Source organism: Crotalus tigris, unplaced genomic scaffold (assembly GCF_016545835.1).
Source record: "Crotalus tigris isolate CLP2741 ecotype Arizona unplaced genomic scaffold, ASM1654583v1 scf7180000017549.6302385, whole genome shotgun sequence".
In the NCBI taxonomy this organism is placed as follows: Eukaryota; Metazoa; Chordata; class Lepidosauria; order Squamata; family Viperidae; genus Crotalus; species Crotalus tigris.
In genome coordinates this window covers 4,352,139-4,366,816 of record NW_024096467.1, presented here as the reverse complement: position 1 = coordinate 4,366,816, position 14,678 = coordinate 4,352,139, and the positions used below count along the sequence as shown (strand labels likewise).

The following is a 14,678-nucleotide window of genomic DNA, read 5'->3' as shown; positions in this document are numbered from 1 at the left end:
ATGGTGGGCCTGCCACAGTTTCTATAGGTGCTCCTCCTCAACAGGCATCTCTTCCTCTCCTCCTGCTTGTCTTCATAGTTTGCATGAAGGAGCTCTCCTGCTTGATGTAGCCCCTTCTCCTATGACCTGTGAACTTCAAGTACTAGGATGCTCATATCCACTTCATCTTTCTCCTCATTTGTAACAACATACAGCCAGGCTCTTTTCAAACACCAAATTGGTGCTTTTTTCCAGAGACCCGTGCTCAGAAATAGCTCATTTGGTGAATCTCAAATTCAAAACACCTCGGTGCCTACATCTTATTTGTTGGGCACCTTGACAGGAGATTGAATATGTCAAGCCAAGAACCCACCTACATTAACCCAGTTCTGGGTTAGGAAGCAGAACTGGCAGACAGTTGCTTTCCCAATACCAGGCAATACTTGGTGAGAAATGAAACAAGGGAGCCATTACTTTTTCCCCATTGCCGGCAATGGGATGGGTGCGGTTTTGGTGTGACGCATCCGGCCCGCGGGCTGGCAGTTTGACATGCCTGCTTTAGTTGCTCTTTCTCAAAATAGAAAGGACAGTGTCAATCACCAGCTATCTCTTAAGGCTAAATAGGGCTTGGCAATGGGGGAGGGTGGCAAATTTTATGTTAGCCTCCTTCTCTGGCACCTCAAGAACTGCTGCCATCATCTCTTTGCAACATGTATGGAGATTCTCAGTCATCCAAGTCATAGTTGTCCCAAAGGTGCTTTTTCAAAAGGCAACTTGAACTTTGTTTTTCCTTGAAGACAATTTGATTCTCATCCAAGAAGCGTCTTCAGTTCCAAAGGATGAGAAGCAAAACCTCTTCAGTTGCCTTTCGAAAAAGCACATTTGGGACATCTCTTTGCAATCTTCCACTAGACCTCTGAGCTTCTGCAGGCCACCTACGGTAGCCCTAAATTACTTTACCCCTCAATTACGCTTAGGGATAGTTCCTTGTTTTAAATAAGCCAAGGTCTTATTTATGCAATACAGGTAGTCCTTGACCTACAATACTTCACTTAGTGACCGTTCAACAGCACTCAGAAAAGTGACATGACCATTTTTCACACTTACGACCATTGCAGCATCCCTGTGGTCACATGATCAAAATTTAGATGCTTGTCAACTGACTCATTTATGACGATTGCAGTGTCCTGGGATCATGTGATCACTTTTTGCGACCTTCTGACAAGTCAATGGGGAAGCCAGATTCTCTTAACAACCAATCAGAATAGAGCTGCAAGGGACCTTAGTGTCCTTCTAGTCCAGTGGTTCTCAACCTTTTTAATGCCGCGACCCCCAACCGGTCGTAAGTCGAGGACTACTCAACTGGTCGTAAGTTGAAGACTACTCAACTGGTACAGCACTGTTTGCAGAATGGAACTTTTGGCGGGCTCAGCAGGGCAGAGACAGTCTAGACAATTCCTGTTGGCTTTTGAAAGCCAATAGAATTAGACTCTATTCAAGAGAGTCTATTCTATTGGCTTTCAAAAGCCAATAGAATAAAAGGGAGTAGCACAGCTAAGGAAAAGGGGGAAAAATGGTGGACTGCGTTGTTTGGCAACCCCCGTGAAATGGTCGTTCGACCCCAAATGGGGTCCCGACCCATAGGTTGAGAACCACTGTTCTAGTCGAACCCCCTACTCAAGCAGATCTTATACCATTTCAGATTAGATGGCTGTCCAGTCTTTTCTTAAAAACATCCAGTGATGCAGCACCCACAACTTCTGACTTCTGTTCCACAGGTTAATTGTCCTCACTGCTAGGAAGCTTCTCCTTAGTTCTAGGTTGCTTCTCTCCTTGATTAAGTTTCCATCCCTTGTTTCTTGTCCCGCCTTCTGGTGCTTTGGAAAATAAGTTGACCCTCCTCTTCTTTGGGGCAGCCTCTCAACTATTGGAATACTGCTATCATATCCCCACCCCCAATCCTTTTTTTTCTCTCTAGACTAGTCATGTTACTAACTTAATTGCAGTGATTCACTTAACAACGGTGGCAAGGTCGTAAAATGGGGTGAAACTCACTTAACAAACTTCTCACCTAGCAACAGAAATGTTGGGGTCAATTGTGGTCTTAAGTCGAGGACTACCTGGTACAAGAACGTTGGGGCGGGGAATCAAAGGAGACAGAGTGGGTAAGCATCAAAGGAAGTGACTAGGCTGTTTGAAAAAGCACACGCAGCCCTCCGTCTTCCGATCTCTGAATGTCACGACCGGAACATTTGTGTCCACCTGCTAGAGGTGACCTCCCTGGCCGGGAGCCCTTTCCCTAATTTTAGAACTCTCCAAAAGGCAAAGGTGGGAGGGACGCCAGAACAAACGCTGTGGCTTTCCGCGTTTCTCCTCCGCCTCGCCCTGCCGACGGCTCCCAAGCGAAGCTCAGCCTCCGGCAAAGAAAAACCAAGACGGCCGGCTCGGAGGCGACGGAAGGGCCGGACTTCCTCTCGCCTCTCCACCCCGATTGGCTCGCCCGGATTATGAAAGCCTAGAATGGGAGGCTGCTCGCCGCCTTTGCCGCAAGAAGTCGCCCAGTTTAAAAAGGCCCGCGGGGCTGCGGAGTCTAGAGGGCGAATAAGGTGACGACGCTTAGGGGCCGGAGCCATGAAGTCGGCCCTGGTGCTGCTGGCCGGGTGGCTGGCGCTGACCGCCTATTATGTCTACCTGCCGCTACCCAGCACCGTCTCCCAGCCTTGGTATCTCATGATGCTGAATGCGGTTTTCCGGGTCGTGCAACAATCGGTAAGAAAAACCCGCAGAAGTCTCTTCCCTCTCCCTCCCTTCCTGCCCGCAGCTCTCTGGATTCACACGACACGAGCGCAGTTACCAAGAAAAGAGCTAGCGGTTGCCTTGGCCAATCAAGGTCATTGTTATCCGCTATAACCTACGTCTTTCGAATGCCGATTTCTGATTCTATGCATTCTCTCTCTGTCTCACACACACACACACACACACACACACACACACACACACACACACACACACACACACACATCGGGGGTGGGCTTTAAGTTGGTAAATGGGTTGCGCGAATGCAGACGTTCTTGGAGCGATCTATGAGATGCGGATTGGTGCGCTGCTGCTTTGTGTTTTTAAACGGTCCTTTGCCCGCTGGTTTGCCTTGGGACTAATGCTGCTTCAACCAGCATCGGAAAGGCGTGCCTCATCTGGGTTCCTTTTGGGACGCATCTTCCTAGTTTCGGGTTTTCTGGCGTTCAGTTGCATTGGTCTTCCTGGTTTAGAAAGCCTTGGTGTGAGAATCCTTATCAATCATAAAAAAGCTAAGTCTTCCGCGTTTGGTAGCCAAGAGCTACCAAAATACTTTCAGCAAGTCAACTGTCTCACTAAAGGCAAGTATACATGATTAGACCACTGCTACACGCTACACCATACTAAAAGATGTTTATGGCTCTTTTACCATGAGCAGCTGTGGGGCACTCAGATCACTGTATGATTCACCTTGTACCTGTTTATAGACATAGGCTTAAAAGCAACAATTAAATCACTGAAGTCTTGGACTGAAGAGGCAAAGCTAAAGCTACAGGCTTGCTTTGACTGCACTGATTGGAAAGTTTTCAAAGATACCTCTGCAGAATTGGATGAACTAGCAGATGTTGTAACACCATACAGTGGGGCAAAAAAGTATTTAGTCAGCCACCAATTGTGCAAGTTCTCCCACTTAAAAAGATGAGAGAAGCCTGTAATTGTCATCATAGGTAGACCTCAACTATGAGAAAACAAATCCAGACAATCACATTGTCTGATTTGGAAAGAATTTATTTGCAAATTATGGTGGAAAATAAGTATGTGGTCAATATCAAAAGTTCATCTCAATACTTTGTTATATATCCTTTGTTGGCAATGACAGAGGTCAAACGTTTTCTGTAAGTCTTCACAAGGTTGGCACACACGTTGCTGGTATGTTGGCCCATTCCTCCATGCAGATCTCCTCTAGAGCAGTGATGTTTTGGGGCTGTCGCTGGGCAACATGGACTTTCAACTCCCTCCAAAGGTTTTCTATGGGGTTGAGATCTGGAGACTGGCTAGGCCACTCCAGGACCTTGAAATGCTTCTTGCAAAGCCACTCCTTCATTGCCCGGGTGGTGTGTTTGGGATCATTGTCATGCTGAAAGACCCAGCCACGTTTCATCTTCAACGCCCTTGCTGATGGAAGGAGGTTTGCACTCAAAATCTCATGATACATGGCCCCATTCATTCTTTCCTGTACACAGATCAGTCGTCCTGGTCCCTTTGCAGAGAAACAGCCCCAAAGTATGATGTTGCCACCCCCATGCTTCACAGTAGGTATGGTGTTCTTTGAATGCAACTCAGCATTCTCGCTCCTCCAAACACGACAAGTTGTGTTTCTACCAAACAGTTCTATTTTGGTTTCATCTGACCATATGACATTCTCCCAATCCTCTTCTGGGTCAACCAAATGCTCTCTAGCAAACTTCAGACAGGCCCGGACATGTACTGGCTTAAGCAGGAGGACACGTCTATCACTGCAGGATCTGAGTCCCTGGCGGCGTAGTGTGTTACTGATGGTTGCCTTTGTTACGTTGGTCCCAGCTCTCTGCAGGTCATTCACTAGGTCCCCCCGTGTGGTTCTGGGATTTTTGCTCACCGTTCTTGTGATCATGTTGACCCCACGGGGTGAGATCTTGCGTGGAGCCCCAGATCGAGGGAGATTATCAGTGGTCTTGTATGTCTTCCATTTTCTAATTATTGCTCCCACAGTTGATTTCTTCACACCAAGCTGCTTGCCTATTGCAGATTCAGTCTTCCCAGCCTGGTGCAGGTCTACAATTTTGTTTCTGGTGTCCTTCGACAGCTCTTTGGTCTTCACCATAGTGGAGTTTGGAGTGTGACTGTTTGAGGTTGTGGACAGGTGTCTTTTATACTGATAACAAGTTCAAACAGGTGCCATTAATACAGGTAATGAGTAGAGGACAGTGGAGCCTCTTAAAGAAGAAGTTACAGGTCTGTGAGAGCCAGAAATCTTGCTTGTTTGTAGGTGACCACATACTTATTTTCCACCATAATTTGCAAATAAATTCTTTCCAAATCAGACAATGTGATTGTCTGGATTTGTTTTCTCATTTTGTCTCTCATAGTTGAGGTCTACCTATGATGACAATTACAGGCCTCTCTCATCTTTTTAAGTGGGAGAACTTGCACAATTGGTGGCTGACTAAATACTTTTTTGCCCCACTGTATGTTAGTGTTTGTGAAGACCTATGTGTGCCAACCAGGAACTTGCGAATATACAATAACAATAATTCAGGGCTAAACTCAAGCAATTATATTGTATATTGTGCCAAAGAGGAAGCTTACAGGAAAAAAGATAGAATGCTGTACAGTCAGGCCAGAAATGTATTAATAAGGGAGATCAGAGCAGCAAAAAGAAACTACTGTGAAAAGCTAAGAAATCAGTTCTCAACAAATGAACCTCCAAACATGTGGAAAACTCAAAAATATCACCCGTTATAGCAAACCTCTCTATGCTGAAGGAAATTGACAACTGGCAGATGACCTGAATGTGTTTTAGTGTAGGTTTGAGAAGAAACCACTGTCACCAATCTCTACCATCCTCATCTCGGATACACCAGCCACACCTCCTACAACTGACCCCGCCCCCTTGGGCCCTCTACTTCTGGTGATCATAGAAAATGATGTACAAGGTCTACTTCACAGACAAAAGCCAGGCCCAGACAAGATAACTCCTTGCTTGAAAGCTTGTGCTGACCAACTAGCCCCCATCTTTACCTGCATCTTTAACAAATCACTAGAGATGTGCTATGTTCCTTCTTGCTTCAAACACTCTTTTGCTTCCAGTGCAAAATAAACCCTCCATCAAAGAACTGAATGACTACAGACCAGTTGCTCTGACATTCGTAGTTACGAAAACCTTTGAAAGGTTAGTGCTGGCCCACCTGAAAACCATCAAAGATCCGCTTTTAGACCCCTTGCAATTTGCCTACCGAGCAAATAGATCAGCAGATGATGCTATTAATATGGCTCTGCACCACATCCTACAACATCTTGAATCTCCAAAGACTTATGCAAGGGTCCTTTTTGTTGTATTCAATACCATCATTCCAGATATTCTTCTCACTAAACTAAATCAGTTAGCCATGCCTGACCACACTTTTAAATGGATCATAAGCTTTCTAACATACAGGAAGCTGCAAGTGAAGCTAGGCAAAAATCACATTAGATACCTGTACAATTAGCGTAGGGCCCCCCCAGGGTTGTGTGCTCGCTCCACTTCTCTCTCTATACCAATGACTGCATATCAAAAGATCCCTCTGTTAAAGTACTGAAGTTTGCAGATTACAACAGTGATTGGCCTCATTCGAGACAACAACAAATCTGCATAGAGACTGGAGGTTGAACAACTAGCCTTGTGGTGCAGCTGGAACAATCTTGAACTGAGCACACTCAAAACTATAGAAATGATAGTAGATTTTAGGATAAACCCTACTATTCTATAACCTCTTACAATACTAGACGACACAGTGTCAACAGGAGAGATCTTCAAGTTTCTAGGTTCTATGATATCTCAAGATTTAAAATGGACACCTAACATCAAAAATGTCATCAAAAAAAAACACAACAAAGAATGTTCTTCCTATACCAACTCAGAAAGCTCAGACTGCCCAAGGAGCTGCTGATACAGTTCTACAAAGGAATTATTTACATCTCTATAACTGTCTGGTTTGGATCTGCAACCAAACAAGGCAGACATAGACTTCAGTGAATAGTTAGAACTGCAGAAAAAACAATTGCTACCAGGCTGCCTTCCATTGAGGACCTGTATACTGCATGAGCAAGAAAGAGGGCTGTGAAAATATCAACAGACCCCTCGCATCTTGGACATAAACTATTTCAACTTCTTCCCTTAAGACGACGCTATAGGGCATTACAAACCAGAACAACTAGACACAATAGTTTTCCCCCCATACCATCACTCTAATTCCTACAACAATGTCAAACTACTTAGTAAAGTTGTATTACTATGATACTCCTCATCTTTCCTACCTATCATCATCTTATGACTATAACTTTGTTGCTTGTATCTTATAATTTATATTGTTTTTAGTATCCTAGTATGATTACTATCCTACTGTGATTAGCAACACAATAGGTAAAGAGCCAAAACTGACAAGATTAGGTCAGACAAAGAAAACATCTAGGATTTGCATTTCCTCTTTTGCCTGCAGAGCCAGCCATGATCCCATAGGAATCTGGCAACAGCCATTAAAATATTAAAGGAATGTTCTTGCACAGGAACAGGCATCTCAAATCACAAGCCCCAAAGAATGTTTAAAGGCCCACCTACTCTCACTCCCATTTTGTCAGCCAGCCCAGAAATATGCTGTTGTCACTGTTGTTTCTGACTACCAAATAAACAGAGACCTCCTTTCCAAAATGCAGCCTGCCTTCAGTTCAGTTCTGCGTCTTTCTCCCAGCTTAGAATGAGAACCAGACGAGATTTTTCTTCCAGCTGTATATATATGATGGTTGCTATGTTCCAGAGCAGTGGTTCTCAACCTGTGGGTCGGGACCCCATTTGGGGTCGAACGACCATTTCACGGGGGTCGCCAAACAAGGCTGTCCGCCATTTTTTTCCCCTTTTCTTTGGCCATGCCCCTGGCACCCAGTGATGTATAAGTGGTTGGGGGTCATGGGGAACTGTAGTATGGGGTCATGGCATTAGAAAGGTTGAGAACCACTGTTCCAGAGTCATGTGAACTTCTGAAAATGGGGAAGCCGGTCTCCTGGTTTTTAAATTTAAAACTGGCTCTCCAATCAACATAATACAGCTAGTTCTCAACTCATGGAACCCAAATTTCTGTTGATAAGCAAGACAGATATGAGTGAGTTTTGCCCCATTTTATGATCTTTCTTGCCACAGATATTAAATGATTCACTGCAGCATGTTTTCGGATTTAACTTGATCATAGTTTTTTACTTGAAACTATGGTTGAGTCTGTTCATATATTTTCAGATCAAACTAAAAATCCAAAAATGCTAAAGAATTCAGGCAAATCAGCCACATGAGCCTCACATTAACTGAATTCTGGATTGCATTTAATACAACCTGGTATCAGTTTATAATTTATAGTAAAGAGCATGTTGGACACTTTATGTGAAGACTTAGTTCTCTAGTGAAGTCTCTGTTGCTGGGAAAGATGGGGAAAAAGAATGACCTGTGGTAGGGTGGTTGACTCAGTTACAGTAGCCATCAGTTTGCTATTAGAAAACTTGAAGGACCGGGTTAATCTATGTCAGCAGTTCTCAACCTGTGGGTCATGACCCCTTTGGGGGTCAAACGACCCTTTCACAGGGGTCACCTAAGACCATCAGAAAACACATATTTCCGATGGTCTTAGTAACCGAAACACACTCGGCTCTAGCTCCGTTCCCCTTTCCTAAATAAAGACATCTTTCGCCTCCTTGGATTGGCTCGCAGGTCCCTACTTCAGCTTCTTCGAGGCTAAAAGAAGAGAGGGAGAGGGAGAGGGAAAGAGAGAGAGAGAGAGAGAAAGAGAGAGACTTTTGCCTGGTGCCGGTGAAAGAGTCTTGCCTTCTACACATGTGCACCTTTTTCCTCCCTTCCCTGAAAAAGCTGTTTTGTGCCTGTGTGCTCGGGAGAACCTCTGGCCTGGAGACCGTGTGAGGATGGGGGTTGGGAGAGAAGGGGGGTTCGTTTCGGGGTCAGAGCGGCTCCCTGTTTTCCTTGCGGCTTCGAGCTGGAGGACTGGAATAACTAAGATTAGGATGGGGCTTCATGCTACTGATGGGAAAGAAGTTAGGCCGTGCGGGGCGGTCGTATATACAGATTCTTTTGCCAGCAAGCCCACAAGTTTGTGCGAGGCTCATTTCTGAGCCCCAGCAAATGATTTTAGCACTGCAGCCTTAATCTCAAGAAGGCCTCCTTTGCATCGCAACCTCGTAGAAAATCAGGATGATCAGCTTGAGTAGAATTGCAGCCTTTTGATGTGATTTTAAGTAACTTTACTTACAAATATGGTTGTTGCATTTTATAGGACATCACTCGTGCGGAAGTATCTTTACAATTTCGAATATAAACCTTCCAAAAATCAGAAGACTGGAATCTTGTCTTTGTTTGCTGAGCAATAAGTCCCGGGATCAGCAGAATTTCGAAATAAGATTTAATGGCATTAAGCCCATTAAATTCAGGAGTATTAAACCAGCTCAGGCTTGGAGGGTCAGTGTTTGGAATTACAGCAATTTCTATCCTTTACTGAAAACAAAGTCCTCCAAGTTTCTTGGAGATTTCTCCCAAATAAATATGTAGAAGAAATTTGCAGATCAGGCAAAAAGTAATAATGCTTTATTTTAAAATTTGGAATTTGGAGAACTGGAGAGCATAGGCAACTCTCTCTTTATCCTGATACACTTTCTGCCTTGGCTGGAGGGTGTCTTTTTTTTTCTTTGAAGACCTTAATGTAGTTCCAGTTCCCAGTTGTGAAGTTGTTGCAAGCCTAATCTGGATCCTGTAGCAAGCAAATTTAATGCCTGCTTTGGCTCTATTACCCATTTTGAAAAGAAGATTCACAAAAGAAGATGAATAAGAAACTTTCCTTCCTTCTTCCTGGTAGTAGTTTAGGCACCCATGGCCAATGATTTTATCAGAAAGAGGCAACAAAGAGAATAGGGCAGCAAGTGACAATTATACTTGGATTGCCAAGAGTAGCTGGTCAAACATGAAGGACAAAGAACCTGAATCTGCTTTTTTTCCCTTAAAGCTACAGTAATATAAAAATAGCAAAATTAACAAACAGAAATATCAAATTTTGATAACAAGAATATTCTTGTGGATATGTTAAGCATGATCATCTTCAGCAGATGTATCCAGTATGAAGTGTAATGATAATGTGAATGACTCTTGCTAAGATTTCATCTGCATGCTTCAGTTTTAAAATTCTAACAGATACTGCATGAGATTTGCCCATGTTTTCTTTCCTAATTTTACAACCAATCCTTATTTTAATGACCTTTGCAGGTTTGTAAAGCAAAGGAAAGCTGAAATAAGATAAGAACAGTTGTGGTTTCACTTAGCGACCACTTTGCTTAATGAACAAATTGCTTGTCCTAATTGTGGTTGCTAAATGAGGACTGATCTGTACCATTGTAGAAAACAATTTTAGAATCTTAGTGATGTCCACTGATTCAAAGAGTCGTGGCTCAGTGCTTAGATTTATTTTGTGGATATCTCACTTTTTCTTTCAAGGCAACAGAGTTGGGGTGGGGTCTCCCCTAATTTTATTCCCACATTAACAGTCCTGTGAGAGAAATAAAACCCAGAGGAGAGAGGCAAATCCTGTCATGATTTGTGTCTGGGAGTGAGGTAACTGAAATGGTTTTTGAGTAATTACTCACTTGCAGGGGATAGCAATAATTGAATCTGACAAACATGGAATGGATGAATAAGCAATAGCAGTGAGTTCAATATCCAGCTGCAGTGAAGGGGCTTTCACATATAAAGTAGAAATAGATTTCCAAATATTGTTAAAGTGGGCTAGCACAAACCTACCCCCCTTTTCCCCCAAATAAAATAGTTAAGGAAAGTTTGGAGAGAAGTTGAAATGGGAGGCAGGTAACAAAAGAGTCTAGGACAGACATGTCAAACACAAGGCCCAGGGGCCGGATGCAGCCCGCGAAGTGGTTTCATGTGGCCCACGAAGCCATCCTGGAAACAGTGAGGGAATAATTCCCTCTGCCTTGGCCCTGGCCCAGGCCAGCCGGGAGCCAATGTACAATTTTGTGGTGGCCATCTATGCTGAAATGCATTCAGCCTTAGCTCCATAAGCGCCCCCCCCCCGCATGGCCTGAGATGAACAGTGAGGCTCCTCCCGTGGACCATGCATTGTTGGGGGTCACCACAATATGAGGAACTGTATTAAAGGGTTGCGGCATTAGGAAGATTGAGAATCACTGATCTATGTAGTTGCTAAAACTCTTCACCAACATGATGGTACCATTGACAAGCTCAGCAATTAGAACAATTGGCAGATAAGCCTCCCAACCCTTACCTTGGACAAGACATCTTGAAACACTGGTAGGGCCAGCTAATGTATGTTAACAGAGAGCAAACTTATACTCAGTAGCACTGCTGATGTTACAGTATCTAGTCAAGTGATGAAATGTCTGCAAGCAAACAACAAAGTTCAGAAAGCATTTAGGATTCCACAATTACAATAAGCTTGGTTTGACTGGCTCCACTCATGTTAAGCCATAATTTGACATAAACTTATTGTGATTTGCAGTTCATATTTTAGAACTTAATATCAAGCGTAATGTAAATGTCTATGGTTCTAACACAAAATACCTTCCGTGCAAAGTATGAACTCGGCCCTGGGACTCCAGTACAAGCTTCTTATTTACATGTAAGGACTGACCAATGAGATAAACCAGTGGTGGCGAACATATGGCATGGGTGCCAGAGGCGGCACTCAGAGCCCTCTCTGTGGACACACATGCTGTTGCCCCAGTCCTAGGCCTTCAGCTGGGTTTTATAAAACCTTTTTGCTTTAGGCCTCCGCCACCGTGTGCAAAAAAAAAAAGGTTCAATCAATCAGTCAATTTCAACTTCTTGCGGGGGAAAAAAAAGATCTTGCAAAGTTGGAATTGATTGATGGAACTTTTTAGTCCCACCCAGTCTGCTGTTACCACCGCAGCCACACCCACCCAATGGGCCACACCCAGCCAATGGGCCACACCCAGCCGGCACCCGACAATGCATAAGTGGGTTTTGGGTTGCAGTTTGGGCACTCGGTCTCTAAAAGGTTCTCCATCACTGAGATATATCTTGCCCAGCTAAGCATGGCTCTTGCCCAGCTAAGCATCCAAGTTTAAATATCTCATTATTTCCCTAACCCTTTTCAAAGCTTTAATGAAGATCAGGCCAGGACACATGACTGAGTTAGCTACTGTTCGATCCAGCCCCAAAGAGACAATCAGAAAATAGATGCCCAGAATTATTGGGAGTTTGCCAGAACATAAATTAAAAATAAATAAATAACAGGTGTTTCCCAAAGAGGCTGTCGTCCAACTAATATTATCACTAAGTCCCAGAAAAAACACAGTGCCAAATAAACAGCTTAGGCAATTTGACATATTGCTATAGCTTTTGATTGCTGCCTTATTGGAATTGAGTAAGCAGGCCAATGAAAGAGACTAGGTTGCTATAGCTTGGGGCTCCCTGCTATCTGTTGAGCAAGGACAACCTATGTTCAGCTGGAATGCCTGGGGCTTATTTTCTCTCTTGAATTGGGAAAAAAAAATCAAGAGCAACCCCATGCCTGGGGAGGATCTTTTAGAAAAAAGAAAGGTAAGGATGCAGATTTACTTATTTGGAACATTGAATAAACAGCTTTTCAGTGTTACTGTTTTTTGACATGATATTTATACTACCCGTGCAATGCTCCCACATGCAGGTGCTTGTTCTATTTATTTAGTGTTGAGATAGAACATTTTGGTAATACAAGTAGTCCTCAACTTACAACAATTCGCTTAGTGACCATTCAGAGTTATCACGGCATTGAAAAGTGAGTCGTTGAAAGTGACTTGCAACCAGTCCTCGCAGTTATGAACATAGCAGCGTTCCCCATGGTCACGTGATTAAAATTTGGATGCTTGGAAACCGGCATTTATTTATGAGGGTCACAGCATCCTTTGGTCATGTGATCACTGTTTGTTTTTTAACCTCCCCAGCCAGCTTCTGACAAGGAAAATCAATGGGGGAAATTGGATTTGCTTTATAGCCATGTGATCCACTTAACAATTGCAGTGCATAGCAAAAAAAAAGGTTATAAAGTTGGGCCAATTAATGTAATAACTATAAGTCGAGGATTGCCTAAAGTTTGGGTCATCTACCTCACCCATGCAACATAGTTTGGCATTTCTAGGTGTGCTTCTTCCCACACAACCTCGCTGTACTCAGCACAAAAAGTCAGCCCCACCTTTCCTCAGTTCTCTTTCCTAGATCCATCCTCCCCCTCCCATCTAAGGTTCTCATCAGGTTTAATAGTTATTAAAATGTCTTTCCATGTGAAACACTTTCACATTCAGGCATCTTTGTTGGTAAAGATTATGGGACTGACAGCCTTGGCCACTTTAATTTGCTGCATGTTATCAGTAGAGGAGTAGACACAACCAAGTGAGCTCTCTTGAGTCATCCATCTTGATTTATCTTCCCCCAGAGGATTACTGGCTAAGGTTCCAAGAAACTCCTGAATTCCCTGGAGCAAAATTTAAAAACTACAAGTAAACAGAGTTTAAGAAGTAGGAGGAAGAGTCATTTGCATTACATGAGTCCTCAAGTTAGTACCATAACTGAACCCAAAATTTCTGTTGCTAAGTAAGACATTTGTTAAGTGAGTTTTGCCCCATTTCTTCTAAAGTTCTAAGTGAATCACTGCCATTGTTAAGTTAGTAACATAGTTGTAAAGTTAATTTGGTTGTTCCCATTGAAAGACTCACAAGAGGATTGCATGACCCCAGGACATCATAAATATGAGTCACTTATCTAATCCCTCTTGATTTCTGTCTTGAATTCACTTCTTTGTTCCTAAAATAACTGAGCATGATACCACAGCTTTGCTGCTATGGATAGAATTCACCATTTATTGTAAAGGCCAAGCATGTGATTGACTGAGAAGAGCAAGCGGTTATAGGCTAACAAACTCCAGATCTTGACCACTAATGTTATATAAAGTGCTTCTGAAATGAGATTCTTGCTCTGCAACTCCGCATTAATCCAATCCTGGAAGAAAACAACTGCTTTTGGTAGTAGACTGGGTTGTTAAAAGGTGGCAGCCTTAATGTGTCTGTCTCTTTCTCCTCCATTCCTGAAGATAGTACCAGAGGAGAGAGAATTGGAAGCACCAGCAACACTTATGTCTGGCCAAATATGCCTTGATATTTACAACACTAGACAAGGAAAGCTTTAGCCCCTTTCTATATCCAATGCATGGGATTTCCTGGCTGGAGAGAGAAAATCTCCATGAAGACCTCTTATAATTTGGAAAGATGTGATGGAGAGTCCTTTGTGCACAAAAAGTTTGTCCAAAATGTTAAGAATTGCCTTTTAGCGGGTTTTGATCGGGGTTTTCAAACTGTGCCTCACAGGACCAGGGGGTTGCACAGAAAAAAAATGTTTTGTGAAAGACTAAGATTTTTTTAAAAAAAATCTCTCAAAACACAGCCAATTTTCTATCACTGGAATTCTGCCTCTTGATCAGATGTATTTTTTACTTATTTTTTTACTTATTTTCACATATGTTGAACTATAACTAAGTGGTTTAGGTTTGTAACCACAAGGAAAGAAAGCACAATAAAATCTAAGTATATTATATTGTGTGAACGCCTTTAGTAGGATTTTAACTGGACTGGTTAAACTTGTCATGAAAGAGAAAGGTTGCACATATGGGATTTGAGCTAGAGGCTGGTTTTTTTACCAAGACTTTAGGAGCCAAATGGGCCAGCCCCACAGAATCTATACCTTCAGTTTTAATATAAGAACTAGAATAACATACAAGTAGTCCTTGAATACAACAATCCGTTTACTGACCGAAGTTACAACAAAGTTACTAAAAGGGTGACTTTTTTCACACTTACGACCACTGCTGCATCCCCAT

The 14,678-nt window shown here is 43.0% G+C and overlaps 2 protein-coding genes across 2 annotated transcripts in view; one reads left to right on the top strand and one right to left on the bottom strand.

Moving 5' to 3' along the window:
- ECT2 (epithelial cell transforming 2) overlaps window positions 1–6,818 on the bottom strand; it is an 80,312-nt gene extending 73,494 nt beyond the window's left edge. Inside the window, exon 1 of the mRNA XM_039338221.1 lies at window positions 6,231–6,818. The gene's annotated coding sequence lies outside the window, so the exon portion shown is untranslated. The remainder of the gene's footprint in view (window positions 1–6,230) is intronic.
- The window catches only part of NCEH1 (neutral cholesterol ester hydrolase 1), a 28,563-nt gene continuing 16,089 nt past the window's right edge, over window positions 2,205–14,678 (top strand). The window contains exon 1 of the mRNA XM_039338280.1: window positions 2,205–2,748. Coding sequence (XP_039194214.1) covers window positions 2,611–2,748 — 138 coding nt within the window. The 5' untranslated portion in view covers window positions 2,205–2,610. The remainder of the gene's footprint in view (window positions 2,749–14,678) is intronic.